Consider the following 22499-nt stretch of genomic DNA (forward strand, 5'->3'; position numbering starts at 1 on the left):
GGCTGCCCCAGACCCCGCCCACAAAGCGCTTTGCCGCCACTGGCCCCGCCTCCGTCATCACCCCGACCTCCCCCCTCCAGCCCCGCCCACATCCCTTCATCACCCAACCCTGCCCCCCGCCCAGCCCCCCAGCCTTCATCTCCCCTTCTCTCTCAGGAGCATCTTACCGAACTTTCACGGTAGAAACGTGCAGGACCCCCAGACAGGGGGTAGCTAAACACATGAGAATTATTTTCTTCCCTCTTGCACCCTTGAAGGTATTCGCTATAGCAGGTTTAAGGCTTGGGGTGTAAACTACTGCAGACTAGATAGAACATCTGCCTTTAACAATCACTTTTCTAAAAATCTTCAGTCATGCTGTAGGGAACCCATCATCAAAAGAAGAGACCATGAGAAGCCTCTGGGGTGAGAAAGCAAGCCCTAGAGCAGATGATCTCAAATGCGGTTGGGATCCCAAAGTGGGTCACAACTCTGTTTTAATGGGGTGACCGTGGCTGGCTTAGACTTGCGGGGACCCAGGGTCAAAGCCCAACTGCCCGGGGCCTAAGAGCTTCAGCCCTAGACAGCATGGCTCAGGTTACAGGCCCCCTGCCTGGGGCTGAAGCCCTTGGGCTTCAGCTTTGACACCCCCCAGGCTGGTGGGGCTGGGCTTTGGGGCAGTGGGACTCAGGTGGGCTCAGGTTTCCGTCCCCGCCACCTGGGGTCATGTAGTATTTTTTGTTGCCAGAAGGGAGTCACAGTGCAATGAAATTTGAGAACCCCTGCACTAGAGTATGTGTTAGGAAATGCCTGAGGGGCAAGCTGGCCCATGTACCTTGCACTGGCTTACCCACCCTGCTTAGAATAGAATGGAGCCTATCCGCATGTTCTTGGATGCTTTTATTTGAAATAGTTTGAAGTAAACATTATAGCAAGGCACAAATGCCACTGCAGATTAAATAGATATGTGATGGTTTGGGAGTGACCCCTGCTATTGTTACTCTACATAGGCTACCTTGTAAAACATTCCCTAGGCTAATGTACACAGTATCAAAAAATACAAAGAGTTCCAAACTGGTTGTATCAAAACACATCAAGACAAGAAAGTAAGCAATTCAAATCCAATAAGATAAATAGTTTTTAAATTAGTTAAACGTCATAGTGAACAATAATGAGCGGGATTTTGTCTCAACATAAAAAGTGTATTGAAGTAATTATATTACACAAAGCATGTGAAGAGAACAAATAAGGAAACAGCACGGAAACAGTGAAGAGTCAATATGACTATACGGAAATAAAAAGTCTCCAAAGTAATTTATAAAATTGAGTAAAGATGGGAGATCTGCTATCAAAGGAGCTAGAGTACTGGAAGCATTACAGTATGGTGCTCTCTCAGTTCAAACACCTTTATGGATGCTACTCTCTTCCTTGCCTCATCATGTGTCTGGAACATTCCATGCTACTGGAACGGCTGCTAGTAGTGCTAGGAGTCTGATTTAGTTATATGCTGCACAGAAGGATACACACACTGGTGTTAGACTAACTTTTCTTACTGTAATCACAGTATCTGCTTCAGTATCTTTTTCTCCCAAACAAGGAGCTAACAACCTACAGCAGATTAAGTACATTTCTCTTGCAGAGTTTCTCATTCCTGTGATTGAAAGTATATAGTCTGTACCACTCCAGCTGATACAGCAACAGGCAGGTTCTATTTGTCTATCCTGGGAATTTCAGCTGTCCCTGGAGTACTGGTGCATCCTCCCTAGTGCAGACAAGCAAAGCTCTTATGTGCTGCAATATGCACTGTGCAGATTATTCTTGTCTGAAACCGGGACAAACTGCACAGGTGCTAACTGAATCTTATACTGGCTCTGTCTTCAGCGGGGTTTGCAGCAGTGCAGCTACATTGGTGTCTGGCCACCAAAGGCTTTAACTGTGGCAACTCCCCAGTTGATGGCCTTTGTTGGTGTGTGAGATGTTGTGCTTTGTAAATCACTTACAAGTATAGATGATTTAGCAATATTTATATAAACAATTAAAAAGATGACTGAGGCTGCAAAATAAATCTCTTCTATGGTGATTTAAATTTATAACACAACTTGATTCAATAACATTCATGGAAAGACTAGAAGATGAACCTGGCATACTTCTAGGGCAAAGGTGGGCAAACTACAGCCCGGGGGCCATATCTGGCCCTCCAGAAGTTTTAATCCAGCCCTTGAGCTCCCGCCAGTAAGTGGGGTCTGGGGCTTGCCCCGCTCTGGCGCTCCAGCTGGGGAGCAGGCTCGGGGTCTTGGTCCACTCTGCATGGCTCCCGGAGGCAGCGGCATATCCCTACTCCGGCTCCTATGCATAGGGGCAGCCAGAGGGCTCCACACGCTGCCTCCACCTGAAGCGCCACCCCCCACAGCTCCCATTGACCAGGAACCACAGCCACTGGGAGCTGCAGGGGCAGTGCCTGTGGACAGGGCAGCACACAGAACTGCCAGGCCACACCTCCACATAGGAGCTGGAGCGGGGACATGCTGCTGTTTCTGGGAGCTGCTTGAGGAAAGTGCCATCCAGAGCCTGCCACCCTGACTCCCTCCCATGCCCCAAGCCCCTGCCTCAGCAATGATCCCCCTCCCGCCCTCTGAACCGCTCGGTCCCAGCCCGGAGCACCCTCCTGCACCCCCAACGCTCATCGCTAGCCCCACTCCAGAGCCCACACCCAAGCTGGAGCCCTCCCATACCCTAACCCCCAATTTCGTGAGCATTCATGGCCTGCCCTATAATTTCCATATCCAGATGTGGCCCTCGGGCCAAAAAGTTTGCCCACCCCTGTTCTAGGGCAATGAAAAAGCCATGGTTTGCATCTGCTGCATGATGGAAGAGTATTTAACGTAGGTTTGTACTGTCCTGACAAGTGTATTTGGTTGACACACAGTCTTATGGATTTGAGTGATAAAGCAGAAGGTTGGAAGGGGAATTTAAATATTAGAAGAAAACTAAAAGAAAGGAGGCAAGGCTAGCGCTCCAGGCAGAGGCAGTACATACTCAAGGAAGAGAGCTCATTTTCAGAAAGAAAACTGCAGCTTCAGAAAGTGCTCCTGCATCCTTAGGAGTCAGACAAGTTCCAGTGGGGATTCTTGTCCTGCTTTCTCTTTTCACCTCTGATCTGGCAGAGATTCAGTGCTATGGAGGTGGAAGCAGTTTTTATTTCCCTTACAAATTAAAAAAGTTAATGGAAAGCACAGTCCAGCCCAAGAAATAAACAGGATATTTCAAAGATCTGCTTGATTTCCACCCAATATTTTGAGTAAAAATTTTTCTTTTCTTAAATCTTAGTAGCATTTGAATGATTGTTCTGAGAATTGCTACTGGAATCCTCCATGCCACACCTCTGACTGTGTGCACAAAGCACTGAGTCACTCTTGCACATTTTGCATTTCAAACTATTTTCTTCTTCCACTGTAGTGTTCATTTCTCTATTATACTCTTCATGTCCATTCTCATTTGTCTCTGTCTGTAACTTTTCCCTTTCCTCTTCCTCCTCCTCCTCCTCTTCTTCTACTGGATCTTTTACTTTATGAACAATAAAGAGGTGCCTGTTCAGAGAGATGTGAGATGTATAACACAAGCCACAGAGCAAGCATTGAGCAGTGGAGTTGTCCGCCTTGTGCTGAGGTATGTGTTCCTGAAATTCAGTACTGATATCTGTTGCAAATCCACATTTAGCACATTTCCAATGTGCCTTCAGTTTTTTGGCTGGTGGAACTTCAGTGGTTTCCATCTGTCCTGGAGCATCTGCAGACACTCTCTTTGGAGATTTTGCCTAAAAAAATGTTAAAAACGTCTTTATTATTATATCCACTTAAGAGCAAGAACTTTGGCTTGCTGAATTGACTGACATGGCTACAACAATACTGGTACCTTTCCCAGACCCAAAGAAGGACTCTGTGTAGCACAAAAGCTTGTCTCTCTCACCAATAGAAGTTGGACCAATAAAAGATATTACCTCACCCACCTTTTCACAGTTAGAATTAAACAGACACCATACAGTTTAAAGGAACATGAAGGACAGGTTAAAGGCTCTCTGGAATTATCTGAAGGAGATGTAGCGGTGTGGTGCACCAGGGCAGTGAGTTCTATGCACATGGGTAGAACAGAAGATGCAAAGATGAAAGTGGGAGAAGGACACAGGAAACAGCTGCTTGAGGTAGAAGTGCAGGCTTAAGGAAGGCTTGGGAGGAGTTAGAAGGAGAGTAAAGAGAAATGAGAACAGGGATGGAAGACAGGTCTAGAGCTCTGAAGGGGGAAGAATTTGAACTTGATGTGGAAGACAAAGGGGTTTGAAAAGGAATGTAACGTGATCAGAGGAGGGGGGAGGTATGTTATTTTATCGATAGCATGTGGGATAGACTAGCAGGGTGAGAGGTAGAGAGGACCATGGAGGAGGCTGAAACAGCTGAGGAAAGGGATGATCAAGGCATGGAGAAGGGGTTTGGTCAAAGGGCTTCTCTAGAGACATTGTTAAGGAAAAAACAGCCTGATTTGACCAGCTGGACTGGGAAAGGGAAGAAGCTGAAGATGGCAAAGATGAATGGAAATAGGTAAGGCTGCAGAGGAGACTGGAATGTAGTCCCACTGAATGCCTGCTAGAATCATTCTCTCCTCAGCGTGTGATCTTAGGGAAGAAAAACTGCTGGAAGCTCAGCCAGCAGGAGCAAAGACAAGCAGCTGAAGCAGAGAACTTGAGATGTGATGACATCATTCGCTCCTGGCAGCTTTTTACAATTTTTACTCTGGACATTTTCTTCCCTCTGCTGATCGGCTGTTTGCTCCAGCTCCTTCTCAGCCTCTCCACTTCAGCCTCCCTCCCTACTCCTCTCCCCCTCTCATCTCTCTCAGCAGCTAATCCCCTCCCAACAAAACCCCACATGGCAAAATTATAAACAAAAGCAAAAGGAACCAACAAAATAACTCGCACTATCATGTCATTTGCATACTATCACAATGTTCATTCCGCTTGTATATTACATCCTTTCCACCCAACCTTTTGTCTGACTTATCTATTTAGATCTTAATCTCTTCGGGACAGGGACTGTCTCTTATTCTGCACTGGTACTGTACCTAGTACACTAGAGGTCTGGATCTGGGTTGCAGTCCCTAAGCACTACCCCAATGCAAATAAAAGAAACAACTGCAACTACAGCTCAGCACAAATCTACCCCACTTTTTAAGACTGTAACAGTTAAAAAAATATAATGAAATTGGTTGAATAATTTATACAACAAATATAACTTACCCAGCTCTAACTAGGGGAAAGAAGCAGCCCTCTTTCTCCTATTGCAGGGATATTAAAAGTATTTCAATAGGAAAAAATAGTCCTTTTAAAAATGGAAGTGATGAGAGAAGAAAATAATGAAAAAATTCAAGCTAAGTTATGTTTGGGGAAATAATTTAGAATACAAATATTTAATGGAAGGGAGAAATTTGTGTGTGACAACAAAGTAAATTGGACCTGAGACTGCAGTGCAATATGGTTGTGCAAAATAAAATAAAAAATTCCTGGACTGTGTTTGTTATAGACTAGAAGGTGTAGACATTAAGGAGACGGTATTATTTAGAGTGTACATAGCTATAACTAAGAGTAATGAGATAAAATACAGAGAATCTTTAGGCAGAGATCTGTGGTTCAGGAGGGGGAGTGCTCCACAATCAAATTCCTGGACTGTGTGAGTGTGTACAAGAGAGGTGCACAGGCGTTGAGGGGGTTTTGGTGTCTTCTGTTGGCTTCTTAATTGAGCGTTCAAGCCAGAAAACACTGAGTTTGTACATTCTAAATACAGAGACCTCAGGAAGTGAAAAAGTTAAGGCTCGTATATCATTCTTAATTCACCCATAGGGCACATACATTTGATATTTTGGATTATTGATTAGACTGTTAAATATTAATTTACTATACAGCAATGGTTCCCAAACTAGGGGTGCTGCTTGTTCAGTGAAAGCCCCTGATGGGCTGGGCCGGTTTGTTTACCTGCCGCGTCCCCAGGTTCGGCCAATCGCAGGTCCCAGTGGCCGCGGTTCGCTGCTCCAGGCCAAGGGGGGCTGCGGGAAGCGGTGGCAGCACATCCCTCGGCCCGCGCCGTTTCCTGCGGCTCCCATTGGCGGAAAACGGCGAACTACGGCCACTGGGAGCTGTGATCGGCTGAACCTGCGGATGCGGCAGGTAAACAAACGGCCCGGCCCGCCAGGGGCTTTCCGTGAACAAGCGGTGCCCCTAGTTTGGGAACCATGCTATACAGCGTATTCCATGTGGGAGAGTCATTACCACTATAAATCCATTAATATTTGCTTCCAAAGTTTGAGGTTTTAAAGATCAGCCATTTTTAAGGTGTGACCCATCCCACCTACCAAAAAACAAAAAGGAAAACCAAATGTGAATAATTGTTTATAAGGTGAGAAAAGGTATTTTACTTACCCACTAACTTGATTGCTCCTTAACAATAATTTTAAAACGGCTGAACAGAAACTTTCCAGAAAAATTCTACTTTTGGCAAAGCCCCAGTATGGAAAGTTACAGCAGTAAAGCAGAATTCTGTTTTTTCCATTAAAATTATGTAAGAGTGAAAACGGCGGTATAAATTTTGCCTCCCTAACTCTGAGTTTTGGTTCAAACACAATACTTCTGGTTGTTCTCTGACCTACACTGTTAACTAAGACAATACTCTTGTAAATAACCCTGGCTGCATACACTAGTTTCTAGGATATAGCTCAAAAAACCCTGTAAGTATATATAGAGGTGGCCAAACTTAATAACCCTCCAAGCTGCATAAGATAATCTTCAAAAGTTTGAGAGCCACAAGACATGCCCAACCTGCCCCAGAGGGCAGTGCCTGTTGGGGCGCAGTTCTTGTGCCCTGATGCCCCCTGCGAGGCTAAAGCCCCGAGTACCACCACCCTGCTGTAGGATATAAACCCCAACCTCCCCCGCAGTCTGGTAGGTGGATAATGTGGGGGCGGAGGGGGGTAGAGGACTTCACAAGCCACTATTTATTTTTCAGTATAACCATGTAAATTACTTTTGTTGAGTCACACTCTGGAGCTTTTGCTTTGGACATCTGGGACAGGTCTGGGTTTTTGATGCCATGCATAAGGCTGATGTGATTCTCCAGCATGGAAGGCTGAGGAAATGTCCGATTTTCATCTGTGCAGAACCTTAAAAACATAAAGGAAGAAAGTTACTAGCGAAGTGAAAAGCACATTTCTGCTGATTTAATTGTAGGCAGCCTGTTGGTAATGCAGAATTGTGAGTCAGTAAGAAATGTCACTGGCTACAGATAAAGGTGTTTTTAGTCTCCGAATTCTGACTGATTAGATCATCTCAGAAGATGCAGGAGTGCTCCCTACACTACATAGCATTTTATTATTTATTAGTATTTCTGACAAAATACTTCATCTACTTAAAGTTACGTTTGCTACAGTAAGTAACCAGCAAGATTCCCAAGTATGAAAGGTACTGAAATGACAAATAATGAGTATCAGAGAGTAGCGGTGTTAGTCTGTATCCAAAAAGCATCAAGGAGTGTGGTGGCACGATAATCCGTTCTTTTATATTCCAGTAGCAAACTAGAGGCCCCAACTGAGATCAGGGCCCCACTGTGCTAGGTCCTGTACAAACAGTCCCTGCCTCAAAGCATTTACAATGGATAATGATTGGCTGCCATGATGAATTGAAGGAACCATCTGTGGGCAGGGTGTATTGTGATGTGAAAATACATGGCTTGGAGGTCGAGGACTGAGAATCAGTCTCCCCGTTCCAGTGCTAGGATAATGGTGGAGAGGGTAACCATCTTGAAGTGTAGCAGTTTGACAAATTTGTTTAGGTTTCAAAGGTCTAGGATCGGTCTTCACCCACCAGATTTCTTTTGGATCAGAAAATAATGGGGATAAAAACCCTACCGCCTGTGCTGAGATAGGACTGGCTCTATGTCTCCCAGTTGCAGAAGGTGGTTTATTTCTTCTTGTAGAATGCATACATGAGAAGGGTCCCTGAAGAGGGACAGGAAGGGAGCAAGGGTGGGTGGGATAGATAGGAATGGGATGGACAATCCTTCCTTGATGATCTTTAGAACGCACTTGTTGGAGGTAATTAGCTGCCATGATGGAAAGAAAGGGTCTAGATGGTCACCAAACTGGTGGGATGTTGGAGACAGTTTTTGTGACTGGACCAGGGGGAGGGTTCTCAGGGCCTCAACCACACCTTCAAAATTGTTTGACCAAAGATGTGTGAGAGGTAGCCCCTTGAGGAGTTGTATGTCTATGCTTGGTAGGGGATTTCTGTCGTACTGTTGATAGGGAGTGTACTGTGGTGGTCAGGATTGCAGGCAGGTTGATATTTCCCCGGTTGTCTCTTCAGCGCTAGTGGGTAAATGTTGAGAGAGTGGAGAGTTGCTAGAGAGCCCTTAAGTGAGTGTAGGGATTCATTCATATGCACTGCAAATAATTTTGGGCTCTCAAAGGTAGGTTCTCGATGATGGTTTATACCTTCTTAGGGAGGCTGGACATGTGCAAGCAGGATGCCTGCCTCAGGACTACGGCAGTTGCAATGGAATGGGCAGCAGGATCTGTGAAGTCCAAGAAAGTCTGTAAAGCTCTATGGCCCAAATGGTATCCTTTGGATATGAGTGTCTGGAGTTGCTCCTTTTTGTCATCAGGAAAGTCTTGGCAGAGTTTCTGTATTTTGGAGTAATTGAGATAATTGTATTTGGCCATGAGAGCCTCTTAGTTGTATATTCAGAATTGGAGCATAGCAGATGAATAAGCTTTGCAGCCAAATAGAACCAATTGCTTCCAATCCCTGTCATAAGGGGTGGATCGAGGTTGGCATTGACAAGTAAGGAATCTGGAGCGGGGCGAGAAAAAAGAAATTCCATGTCCTTTGCAGGACCATAATATTTTTTTGTCTGCCCACTTGCAGGTTGGTGGGATGGACGCTGGGTCTGTCATACCACCTTGGCAGGATCGAGAAGGGCCTCATTAACTGGGAGGGCTATTTTGAAGGAGGAGGATGTCTGCGGGACGTCGAGCAGTTTATACTGTTGCTCTTTCACTTCCTCCAAAGGAATCTGGAGGGAGTCTGCTATCCTGCGAAACAGCTCCTGAATGTGTTTAAAGTTGTTGGCTGACGTAGGGGGTGGAGCCAGGATAGCCTCATCAGGGGAAGAGGGGGAGAAATGGAGTGGCAGTGGAACTTCTTCCTCTGTTTTTTCTTCCTCGTCCACTATAAGGAGAGGCTCAGTCTTTGGTGGTCGAGAGACCGATGGAGATGCCCAATGTGTAGGCCTTTGGCTTTGCTCCATGGGAGGCCTCTCAAACTGTGCTCTGTACATGGCCCACGGATCCCAGTATGGCCAATGTCAAGGGAGTGGCACATGGGGTTACATCCATGGCAGGCCATACCAGGGCCCTAGTCCGGTTGTGGGGATGTATAGAGGACTCCTTTTCTGTCTGTCCCGAGTATGAGGGTGGGACGGAGTACTTATTAATTAACCCAGAGTATGTAGTAATACTTGGGGGTGGGGTGGGGGGAATAGCTGTGCATCTCTCTCTATCAGTGTTACAGAGGGCGAACAATTTATGAGTTTACCCTGTATAAGCTTTATACAGGGTAAAATGGATTTATTTAGGGTTTGGACCCCATTGGGAGTTGGGCATCTGAGTGTTAAAGGGAGGAACACTTCTTAAGTTGCTTTCAGTTAAGTCTGCAGCTTTGGGGTATGTGGTTCAGACCCTGGGTCTGTGTTGCAGCAGAGTAGCGTGTCTGGCTCAGCAAGACAGGGTGCTGGAGTCCCAAGCTGGCAGGGAAAGCAGGGGCAGTATTAGTCTTGGCACAGTTGGCAGTCCCAAGGGGGTTTCTGTGATCCAACTCATCACAGTGGCGTAGAATATAAATTGTTCGCCCTCTATAACACTGATAGAGAGGTATGCACAGTTGTTTGCCCCCCATCCCCCAGGGATTAATATATACTCTGGGTTAATTAATAAGTAAAAAGTGATTATATTAAATACAGAAAGTAGGATTAAAGTGGTTCCAAGTAGTAACACAGAACAAAGTGAACTACCAAGCAAAACAAAATAGAACACGCAAGTCTATGTCTAAGAAAACTGAATACAGATAAAAACCTCACCCAGTAAGCTTCCTTTTACAGACTAGTCTCCTTCTAGTCTGGGTCCAGCAGTCACTCACACCCCCTGTAGTTACTGTCCTTTGTTCCAGTTTCTTTCAGGTATCCTTAGGGGTGGAGAGGCTATCTCCTTAGCCAGCAGAAGACAAAATGGAGGGGTCTCCCAGGGGTTTATATAGACTTTCTCCTGTAGGTGGACACCCTCCTCTCCCCCTGTGTAGAATCCAGCTACAAAATGGAGTTTTGGAGTCATGGACAAGTCACATGTCCATGTATGACTGAGTTTCTTACCAGCCAAGCCACATGCCTGGGAAAGCTCACATGTGGATTGGCATCTTCAAGATCCATTGTCCATTAAGTGCTTCTTGACTGGCCATTTAACTTGCACGTTCCTTTCTCGAGAGACTGACCAAATGCTTACTAAGGCTACTTAGAAATAAAGCCAGTACACAGCCAATATTCATAACTTTGAATACAAAAATGATACACGCATACAAATAGGATATATAGATTCAGTAGATCATAACCTTCACAGAGATATGTTACATGGCAAATGTAGCATAAAACATATTCCAGTTATATTATTCATATATACACACACACACACATTCATAAGCATATTTCCATAAAGCCTTATGGGGGGCACCATCACAATAGCATTTTACACAGACTTCACACTGATTTTCCACAAGTGTACCTGAGTACACAAGGTGCAAGGCCACGAAGTGTTAGCCAACATTCATGTTTGGTTAGTCTATACCATATTATATGAATCCCTGGTTAGCTGTAAGAGCTAAACTGACTTATTTTTCCTGAATTCTGTTCACTCATGCTAAGCTGCATCCCACAATACGCTGCAATAGTACAACTGACCATAAACATATAATAAATTCTATGTCTTAGTACAAGCTAGGGAGGTACCTTCACAGACCAGTACCTGGAATTGTAGTGTCCAAAACAAAAATAAAGAAAGGTACAGAACAAGTTAAGGAAATGGGATAAAATGATGGGCTGGATTTTAATGATAGGTAAAGGGTTTTGTAACTTGTAAAATCATCCTATAAATACTCCTAGCTGAAATGTGTAACTTTGGGAGCACTTTGTCTGTGTAAGATGAAGGTAACAGCACTGCACAAGACAGCTTCCCAGAGACTGGTATCACATTGAAACTTTTCCCTGTACTATAGCATTATTGAGTTTTAGTCATAAACCTGACTGATACTGGCTATTTTGTCTCTTGAATATCAGGGTGGATAAAAATCAATGATTTAAAAAAAAATCAGATGTTTTTAATTTAAATTGGATTTTTTTGATAAAATGCTTTTTGAGGGAAAAACCTATCTATAGTTTTAATTAAGATACATTATAGCTCAAAGATATCTCATCACGGAATAGGGATTATAAATTCTAATTCTATAGTATGAGACAATATATTCATGTAATGTTTAAGAAAAGTTTTGTAAATGAGTTCTAATAATTCACCGATTAGAGACCCAATCTTAATGGGGTTCCAGGGGCTTCGGTATAGATTATTTAAGTTACTCTATCTACCCAAAGGGACTCAGTGTTCAGTCTAGAAGATACCATCAGAGATGCTTAGTTTTGCAGTTCTCAAACCATGGATGTGTGTCTCCAGAGATAACGTGCTTGTTAACAGCAAAAATGTTTTTAAATAAATACATAATATATAGAGGTGAGAAATGACAGACCTCAACCCTACTGACCCTCTGCAAATTTGTGTATACAGAGTTAATCCCTTACCTCTCTCTAAAAGTGCAAAGTTTCAAAAAGTTCAATGAATAGAAGATTGTTGGGGACGGAATAGATCTGGACAAGGAGAAGAAGTCTGGAGATGAATGTGAGAAGGGAAGGAGAGGCAGGAGAAACAAAAGTGAAACTGTTTGAGCAGCATATTCCAGAAGTCTTGAGGTCTTTCTGAGTGCAGCCTTCCTTGATTTGAAATCTACCATACCATTCTCTCACTAGAAGGGAAAACCTATAATGGCAGCAGGCCATAAAAGAGACCCAGTTTGGGAATATTTTAATGAAGTTCATCTACCTGTGGGTAAGACAGACATGTGTGAAAAATGAAACCAGTGCAACAAAGAAATGCAAGGCCTGGTTGCCCAAATGAAACATCATCATGAGAAGCGTTCCTTCTCAGGAGGAAGTTGCGTTGAAGATGATGAAAGGAACATGTCTGAACATGCAGAATCTTCAGGTTGGTAAACTTTTTTATTTTATCCTTCTTTCTTAAGGACTGCCTGTCTTCCTTCTGGACTATTCTTCAATTCTCATGTTTGAGCAAAAAATATAGGTGTTACTCTATGGTACTATCATTTTAGATACAGTTGTGATAAAAAATAAATAGCTGAAATAGGCAGATCTTCCTTTTACAATTTCACCTTTAAAGTAGTACTGAGCGTCAGGGAATGCAATGAGCAGTACTAAATGAGCAGTATGGTAATAATAATTAAATAACTGCATTGACTTAGGAGACTCTATCCTCAACATACAGGATTCTGAAGACTATCCACCTTCAAGATCACCATCATTTTCTATAGTTGCAGAGTTATCTGCCAATGATAGTGTTTCAGTCACATCATGTATGTCACATAGCCACAATATATCACCTGTAGTAAAAAGGAAAAAAAATCTCCGTCATCCAGAAACAACCACAGATAAGTTGGTGATAAGAACCGGCACATTACAAAAAAAGATAATTGTTGAAAAAATTGCCCGGTTTCTTTATGCAACAAACTCTCCTTTCCGTATGATTGAGAACCCACACTTCATTAACATGGTTCAGTCATTAAGACCAGGATACAGTCCACCCAACAGAGCAAATGTCACAGGCAAATTGCTGGATAAAGTGTATGAAAGAGAAATTGAGCAGTGTGCAAAAGGTCTAGAGGGTAAAATTGTTAACCTGAGTCTTGACGGGTGGAGCAATGTCCACAATGATCCTGTTGTATGTGCTTGTGGGACAACAGAAGAAGGAAACGTCTTCCTTACAGATACAATTGATACATCAGGAAATCCACACACAGCAGAATATTTACAAGAAGTAGCAGTAAAAGCTATAACAAACTGTGAAAAAAAATTCAAATTTCTATTACGCAGCTTGGTCACAGACAATGCTGCAAATGTATCCAAGATGAGAAGAAATTAGTTAGAAGAGAGTGAAGAGCGTCCCAAGTTAATAACATACAGTTCCGGTGCTCATTTGATGCACCTCCTAGCCAAAGACTTCAGTGTTCCAGAAATAAAGGCTAATGTTGTTGAAATTGCAAAATACTTCCGTAACAACCACTTTGCAGCAGCTGCTCTGAAAAAAGTGGGAGGAACCAAGCTAACTCTCCCCCAAGACGTGCGATGGAACAAGAACTGGCCTAAACTGATGACAGTTTGTGAACAAAATCATGAAAAAATAGATGGCACTGTCACAGCCAAAGTGCTCAACGTTGGGCTTAAGAGAAATGTTGAACACATGCTGAGTATCCTGAAGCCTATTTCTGTAGCCTTGAACAAAATGCAGGGAAACAGCTGTTTTATTGCTGATGCTGCTGAAATTTGGAAGGAACTGAGAGAGATCTTTTAAAAAGATGACAGAGTTAAATTACAAGCATTAAAAAAACAAATGGGACAAGCACTGTCTCCAGCTCATTCTCTTGCAAATATTCTCAATACTCAGTACCAGGGTCAAACCTTAACTGCTGAAGAACAGGAGTTGGCTATGACACTGACATCTGGCAATCATCCCTCCGTAATGCCAACTATAATAAACTTCAAAGCTAAGGGTGAACCATTCAAGAAAGTTTGCTGATGATGTTTTAAAGGAAGTCACACCAGTGAACAGGTGGATGTCACTTAAGCACTTGGATTCAGAGACTGTTGAAGTGATAATCTCACTTTTAACAGCAGTAGCTTCTTCTGCTGGCGCAGAAAGAATATTTTCTTCTTTAGGAAGAATTCATTCCAAGTTGAGAAATCATTGGGGACCCGAAAAAGCAGGAAAGCTTGTTTTCTTTTCCAGATTATGAACAAACAGGAAAACGAAGGTGAAGACGACAGACTTAGCTGCAGAAGCCAATATTTTAAGTTCCTCATGTTGACCTGGCTGACATAGTCAATTTAATTTTTTTTAAAAAATATTTCATTTAACTATTTTAGCTACAAACAATTTTAAGAAAAACAAACCTGATTTTAAAAAACTTGAATGTTTAACTCAATTCAAAAAATCATATGCTTGTTTTGTTAAAATATTACATGTTTGCTGTTGAAGAAAAAAATCCAGAACATTGATGTTTTAGTTAAATAAAACTATTTAAATGTCTGTCTGGTGATGTTCTCCTCCTAATACAGCATGGCAAGAAAATCCTCCAAATATTAACGAGTAAGCTGTTGAATTGGAGATAGTTCACCTCCCAATGACTTCATAAATATCTGCTTCAATTACTTTTGGTAAATGAAATAACCAATCGTTCATTTTCTGTTATAGCTGTAAAACTAATCTGAAAAGTTTTCAAAATAAATCACTTTAAAAATGTATAGTGTGTACCTTCTAAAAATGAAACCTACATCTATCTCTGAGTTGTGAAGAATATGTATTAAGGTAACAATCAACAGCAGTGCACTTTTATGTAGAAATCCATGATTAAAGCAAGTTTTCCTGACTAGTGATTTAAATCGTGATTTAAATCAATTTGATTTAAATCAAATCCACTCTGTTGAATACATTTCAGAATGAACCAAAGGGTGGCCAAGCAACTGACCATACAATTTATCAACAGGAGAATCAGGCCCAGTGTTTCACTGGCCATTCTGCAGGTGTGTGAGACTGTACTCATAGATACATCTGTAGAACTCAGTTTTAAACCTCACCCCAAGTCTCCAGGAACACTGCAATCAAAACGAAAGACCTATCTTAGCGAAAAAGTCACTCATGTCTAACCTTTTCCTCTTCTTACTCTTCCACAGTGTAATTGGAGAAAGTACAAGGAAGTGTTATTTACTCCTTCTCATAACACAAGAACTGGGGGTCACTAAATGAAATTAATAGGCAGCAGGTTTAAAATGAACAAAAGGAAGCATTTCTTCACACAATGCACAGTCAACCTGTGGAACTCTTTGCCAGAGGATGTTGTGAAGGCCAAGACTATAACAGGGTTCAAAAAAGAACTAGATAAATTAATGAAGGATAAGTCCATCAATGGCTATTAGCCAGGATGGGCAGGGATGGTGTCCCTAGCCTCTGTTTGCCCAAAGATGGGAATGGGCGACAGAGGATGTACCACTTAATGACTACCTGTTTTGTTCATCCCCTCTGGGGCACCTGGCACTGGCCACTGTCAGAAGACAGGATACTGGGGTAGATGGACCTTTGGTCTGATCCAATAGGGCCGTTCTTATATTATGTTCTTATGTAATTTACATTCTAGAGTAGACAGGAGAAGACATGATCTATTACAAAGGGCTTTTAAACATGAAAGATGAATTAATCTGTGGGAAAGCTTGGAAAGCAGTGTTAGGTACTCACCAGCAAGTGTAAACTTTCTTTGCTGTGTCATGGTTATTGCGAATATGTCTGCCCAGACTGCTGAAGTCGTTGAACGAATGCTCACACTGCCGACAGGGATATCTCTTCACAGACTAGCAGAAGAACAGAAACATCTTTTAACAACTGAAGCCAGCTAGCTCCTTTTGTCTACTTGACTCAAATGAAGGGATGAATAGCAAGGGAGACGCACAGTGCCTACACCCAGAGAGAAACACCTTTAACTGAGGTACCTCAAAAGAACAATTTCAAGATTTTTGGGATCCCCAAGTTAGCCAGCCTGAAAGTGGGCTGTCCTCATTGATCTCACCTTTAAACAGGTAAAGATCAGAAGCAGCTCAAGAACAATCTGACTTTAAAAAAAAAGTATTATTAATTACTTCTGCTACTGGGTACTGATTTAACTCTCTTCACTTATTGGTGACAAGAAGAAACCTCCTCATGCTCCTGAAGAGAGGGGGGAATTGATGAGAGTTTCCTCCTTAACAACAGAAGACCACCCTTACTGCTGAAGGAAGAAGATCTGGTTTAACTAGAAGACCTGTAGGGATAGGACACCATTATCTGCAAGCCCAGACAGCCACCTTGGAGTCAAGAGATAAGGTCCTTGATAGAAAAAGAGGCTGACTTCACTATAGGATTCTACGTGAAATTAATCCACTGACCACCACCGCACTCCTGTGCCCATCCTACACCCAGTCCTCTCAGAACTATGTGCTTCTCTGGTCCGCACCAGCTCTTTGTGCTAATGCTGGCAGGGGAGAGGGAAAAGTATCACCTTCTCCTGTCTCCTCCCTTCTCAGAGAAAGGGATGAAAGCAGGCACTGGCAAGACTCAAAACCACCTACCCATTCTCTTCTCCCAACAGCAGCACCAGGAAAAACAGCAGGCCCAAGGTAGCATTAGCATCACACTATGAGCCATATCCATTAATGACTCCAAATCCCCCTATACATTTGTTTTCTATCTGGCATCCTTCACGGTGTAAATCTGTTTGGGATTACACCCTTGTTATCATCTGCATTTGCCAGAGTTAAATCTCATCACATATATTAGCTCATTTCTAAAAAAACAAAAACAAAAAAATCTTCAATACTTAATGAGGATTTCCATTCCCCACGTTGTGTTTATCAAATGGGACAATCCACCACTCCCATCTTTCCCCTTCTTGTATTTATGAATTGGGACAATCCAGACCTTCTTGGTCGCTGTTCACAGGGCTCCAGTTACGTGTGACGCAGCACATTAATGACTCAGTACATTTACCTTGAGGTATTAAGAGTTTGGCTGTACACGAAAACCTGGCCTATGTTTCGTCAATGAGCTGGTGCTAGCCCTGAAATGCCCATTCTAACACTAATCTGTGTAAAAACCCATGTCAATAGAACACAAGATTTTAGGCACACAAAAGTGAGAAAATTCAGATTTATGGTTCCTAAAGCAACCTCACCTCTGCACCTTGCACAAATTCATTACAACAGAGTCTCTCAGGGTTAGATACCTAAGAGCAGACAATTCCCCATACTGTTTAGCAAATAATAAAATATATTGAGGAAGTGCCTTTTCCTCTTCATCTTTAAATGCATATATAGATGGAGGACAGTCTCCATCTGAACAACAATGTTGCTTCCAATTACTTTTACTCAAATTGCTATCTATGTTGTGCTGAGTTGATTAGCAGAGTGGAACTGCTATTGTCATGGACAGATCACAGTGCTAAGCGAAGAGTATTGGCAGCTGCTGAGGGAAATCGCAAACACAAGCCAACAGCAATCAATACAAAACCTGGAATCCCAGCCAGTGGAGCTGTCAGACCAGTGACTAGAACAGATACAGCTCTCCATTCATTTACCAAAGTATGTGAAAAAGGAAACTGGATGTGACATGCAGTGAGGGAAGGAGCAGAGGAAAGGGTGACATGCCAAAGTATAGATCATACTATTCAAATAGACCCAATATGCTGACAGCAGGTCAGGTCAATGTTTTGTTTCTGGCTATACTTTCACTCCAACAGTGCTGGTGAACAGCTACTGGGTTTCCATTTGATCAAAATATTAATGACTAGTAGTTCCATTGCCAAAAGCTTATAAACAGGAAGAAACATGCCTGAAATACTTAGTCCTGCCTTGAAATGCAGGGGACTAGACTAGATGACCTCTTGAGGTCCCTTCCAGTTCTATGATTCTATGAAAGGTATCATTTGGCTCCTTACCTTTCCATGGCTTTTCTTCATATGGGACACATAGTTTTCCCGATCAGGGTTCCATTGTGAACACTCTCTACAAGTCCAACCAACACTTTTCAAGATGGGTTTTGATTCTGAGTTGTTTTCCACTCTTGTGTCCTTCCTTGGCAAAGCAGTGTGGGAAGTACCATTGGCTACTGACAACTCCTTTGGTGGTGCAAGAACTTGGCTGCTGGACGTTGTCTGAGGCTTCTGTCGAAGGTTAGAGACATCCTCAGGATATGGGGGGACCCCATGAACAGCCTGATTAGTAATAAGGGAATTGAGCATCAGAATCAAAAACAGTTTAAATAACATAGCACTGAGGTACTCCTAAATCCCCACCAAGCTTCTGCCCCTGAAATAGGCTGGAAAGTTCTGCCTGACAGAAGAGTTGTTCGAGTAGCATTGCTAATAATTTACAAAAATACAACACTTCTATATTTGGCTCCGCATCTTGAGATCGTAACGTGCCTTATGAGCATGAATAAATTAATCCCCACTACCCTGCTAGGTAGGTCAGTGTTGTTAAACCATTTTTAATATGAGGAAATTCAGGCACATGGAAGTGCAGTGACTAGAGCGCAGAGCCAGTAAAAGAACCCGGATCTCATAATTCCCAGTCTTGTGCCTTAATCTATTCATTCAAAGGCACAAAAGGTCTTCAAATAATTGGTTCCATTTTCTAATCAGCAAGCAAAAGCACTTTACAATAGTTAGCTAACGGTACAAACAACATTTGGAAGATCATTAAGTGGTCCACCGAGACCCTCAGCAGTTTTCAAGTGGTGCGTGGAAAAAAAGTTTGAGAACCACTGCAATACAGTATGAACAACTTGCCAGGTGCATTATGGGGATGGGGATTTGCCACTCCCCATGTAATGTGATGAACCAATACAAACAAAATAGGATGAACCAAACCCCTTCTTTTTATATAAATGTAATGTACAAGGAAAGTAATCACAGAAAATATGAAATACCAGTAGAAACAGAAATGTTTCTAAATGGAATAGGTTTCCCACTTTTCAATCTGTCCTCATCAGCTCTTTAAAATCTTCCCTCTTAGTTACACGTGAAATATTTAAAACATTTGTGCTTTTTTTTTTGCTTCAATATAAAACAACTGCCAGTCAACCTGTGACATTACTGACATAACCTGTGACCGTATAGATCATTGTTGCAACCACTGTTATATATCTGCAGCAAATATTGTACAAAGGTTGTCGTGTAAGGTGTCTATGGAAAGGTTATGATTTGCTGGGCATGATTATGCTGTCTGTATGTGTGTATCATTTTTGTAGCTGAAGTTATGAATATTGGCTATGTACTTGTATCTCAATGTGTTTTCATTCTAAGTAACCTCAGTGAAGCACTTGGTCAGCTTCTTGAGAATATTCTCAGTAAGTGCCCAATCAAAAAACACTTAATTAACAATGGACTTTGGGAGACGCCACATCTGAGCTTTCCTGGGAACGTTCAAACTAACATGTAAACAATGGAGTTGGCCTGTAAAGAACCGAGTCATGCATGGACATGTGACTTGCCCATGTGACTCCAAACTCCATCTTGCTGCTGTGATCTTCCACGGGCAGAGAATATAAAAGGCCTTGAAAACCGCCCCGTGTTGTCTTCAATCCTGCTTCTGACCTCTAGAGAGACTTTGCTACAATCTGAAGCTCTGAACAAAGGACTGAATGATCCATCCCAGCTGTGGATGTACTCCAGAGACTTGATTTGAACCTGCAGTTTACTCCATCACTGCTACAAGCCTGAACCAAGAACTTTGCCATTACGGTTTGTAATTGATTCCATTTAGCCAATTCTAGCGCTCATCTATCTCTTTTTCATTTTATGAATAAACCTTTGGGGCTTGGTCCTTTGGGATTGAGAGAACCTTTTTTCTTTTACTGGTGTATTGTTTTTAATAACCAGTCATCCCCATAGCAAGTGGCACTGGTGGTGATACTGGAAAACTGGAGTGTCTAAGGGAATTGCTTGTGTGACTTATGGTTAGCCAGTGGGGTAAAACCAAAGTCCTTTCTGTTTGGCTGGTTTGGTTTGCTTTAATAGTAAAGGAACTCCAGCTTTAGGCTGTAACTGCCCTGCTCTAAGCAATTTGTCCTGAATTGACACTCTCAAGGAGTGTCCCACCAAAGGCAGCATTGTTTTTTTTTTTTTTAAATACCGTCTCAAGAGATAGAACAAACAACAGATGAGATACCTGGCTGTATCATTACCTGATCTACCTAAAAATGTCAGTGCTGTAAAAAGAGAGGTTACTGATCTTGTCTAGTAACTGGAGTTCTTTGAGATGTGTGATCCCTGGGTAGTATTCCACTGTGAGGGTATGCATGTCTTCCATGCACCTGAGACAGGAAGATTTTTGCATGAAGTGTCTGTTAGGCTTTGTCTACACTGGCAAGTGAAAGGCAAAACTTTTCTTTTTCAGGAGGTGTTAAACACACACAAAAACAAAAGTTCTGTCGACGACAAGCACTGGTGTGAATAGCGCTTTGTCAGCAGGACCGCTCTCTTGCCAACAATGCTAATGCCGCTCGTTGGGGGTGGAAGTTTTTGTCGTTAAGAGAGCTCTTTCCTGCCGACAAGCAGCAGCTACTCCATGCGCCTTTTAGCAGCATGGCTGTAGCGGCACAGCCATGTCACTAAAAGTTGCGTAGTGTAGACATAGCCTTAGTCTGTACCCGCGCTCCTCCTCTCCTCATGCTCCGGACTGAGGGCAGAAGGGGTGATGTGGACCAACAGCCAAGAGGTTCTTTCTCTACCACAAGTAATAAGTACAGAATCTGAAGCAGAGAGAAAGAAGGGCGGATAGTGGAATACAGATAGTGACCACAGAACTCAAAAACTCCACTTGCTATAAAAGGTAAATAATGCTGCTTCTGTGAGTGCTGGTTCCTATGTGTATTCCACTGTGGGTGACTGAGAAGCAAAGCCCATTTAGGAGAAGGGTGAGAGAACCTACATGGTATTGATGACTCAAGTACCATCAATCTAAAGGATGCATTTGCTGCAGAGGCTTGAATAGTGAATAATGTCTTGTGAAGGCAAGTATAGAGCTCTATACTATTGCCTTACAGATATCAATAAGAGGCACTTCATGAAGTGAGGCTAGGGAAGCTGCCTTGACTCTGGTAGAGTGGGCCCTCACACCTTGAAGGGGAGAGCTATCAGCTGACTGACAGAGCAGAATACAGCTTGAAATCCACTTGGAAAATCTCGGAGAAGAGATCGCTTGTCCCTTCATCCATTCTGCCAATCCAGGCAATTTCCTAAATGAATTTGTTCTTTGTAAGTAAATGCCAATGCCCAGCACACACCCAGGGAAAAGAGGCTCTTCTCCTCCCTTCATTAGTCACACGTGGCTTCGGCAAAGAAAGGTGTATTGTCTGGTTTAGATGAAAGGCGGAAGAATTTTGGGTGTAGTCTCCATGAACCTTTTCCTTATGGAAAATTGTATAAGCTAGAGTAGCCATTAGGTCTCCTAGTTCTCGAACCCTTCTAGGTGACCTGATGGCCCCTAGAAGGGAGAATTTCATAGATAGATAGAACAGCAAACATGTCAGCAATGGTTCAAATAGTTACTCAAATAACGCTGAGAGTACTAAGTTAAGATCCCATGTGGGAGCGTGTTTAGTTTCAGGAGGGAAGGTTCTAATGTGATGCTTTAGAAAATGTACAGCTGCTGGATGGGTGAAAATGAATGGTTATCAAGGGAAGTGGCAGGCACTAACTTCAGTTAAGTGCAATCATAGGGAGCTAAGGGAAAGACCTGAGGTCTTCAGGGTCAGCAGATAGTCCAGTTCTTCTGGAGACATCTGTTGATGCTGAACCCAAATAGAAAATCTCTGCTTAGCAAAGCAGAATTTTTTGGTGGATTCCTTCCTGCTATTATGAAAGATGGCTTGAATTGCTACTGAACATGTCTGCTGTAGGTTCAATGCCCATCCAAGTACCAAGTCTTGAGGTAGAGAGACTCCAGATTAGGATGTCTGATCTTGCCCCTGTCTGTGTCAAGAGGTCTGGGAAAGATTGGATATTGATGGGTGGATGTGCTGATGGCTGGAGAAAGTTGGGGAACGAATACTGTCTAGGCCATTTGGGAACAATAAAGATGACCACTGCCCTATTCTGCAGAATCTTCCTGAGGGCTCGAGATAAGAGAGGAATGGTGGGAAAGGCATACCTTAAGGGTCCCATCAACAAGATTAGAAAGGCATCCTCTTTGGAGTCCTGACCTTGCGCCCCTTTGGCGCACTATATCTTGGATTTCCTGTTTTCTCATGACTGTGATCCTAACAGCACCCCAGTGCAAGAGACTCACATATCTGGCAGTGAGTTTCAGCTGGCCTGACCAGTTCAGTGTACCCCAACTCATTAATATCATAATCTATATTTAAAAGGAGTCACGTAATATATCAATAGGAAGCTAATAACATACTTATTAATACTATTGTGTGGTGTATTGGGAATTATGTTCTTAAAGTGTCTCTGCTAGGCAGTGCTGAAGTTACCCCACCCTAGATAAACAAATGTGGTTCTGCCACCTTGA

General features: G+C 42.7%; 1 protein-coding gene across 6 annotated transcripts in view; it reads right to left on the bottom strand.

Annotated features, from left to right (window-relative positions):
- Window positions 1-2667: 2667 nt before the first annotated feature.
- Window positions 2668-22499, bottom strand: part of ZNF592 (zinc finger protein 592) — a 95865-nt gene continuing 76033 nt past the window's right edge. For 5 of the 6 annotated variants that reach the window (XM_073363249.1, XM_073363251.1, XM_073363252.1 and 2 more), the window contains exons 6-9: window positions 17918-18193; window positions 15688-15800; window positions 7044-7179; window positions 2668-3793 (exon numbers count right to left, since the gene is read on the bottom strand). In XM_073363249.1, coding sequence (XP_073219350.1) covers window positions 3296-3793; window positions 7044-7179; window positions 15688-15800; window positions 17918-18193 — 1023 coding nt within the window. In that variant the 3' untranslated portion in view covers window positions 2668-3295. Of the gene's footprint in view, window positions 3794-7043; window positions 7180-15687; window positions 15801-17917; window positions 18194-22499 lie in introns of those variants that run through there. The other variant, XM_073363253.1, reaches the window with a different exon arrangement.

The sequence above is a fragment of the Lepidochelys kempii genome, chromosome 10 (assembly GCF_965140265.1).
Source record: "Lepidochelys kempii isolate rLepKem1 chromosome 10, rLepKem1.hap2, whole genome shotgun sequence".
NCBI lineage: Eukaryota > Metazoa > Chordata > Testudines > Cheloniidae > Lepidochelys > Lepidochelys kempii.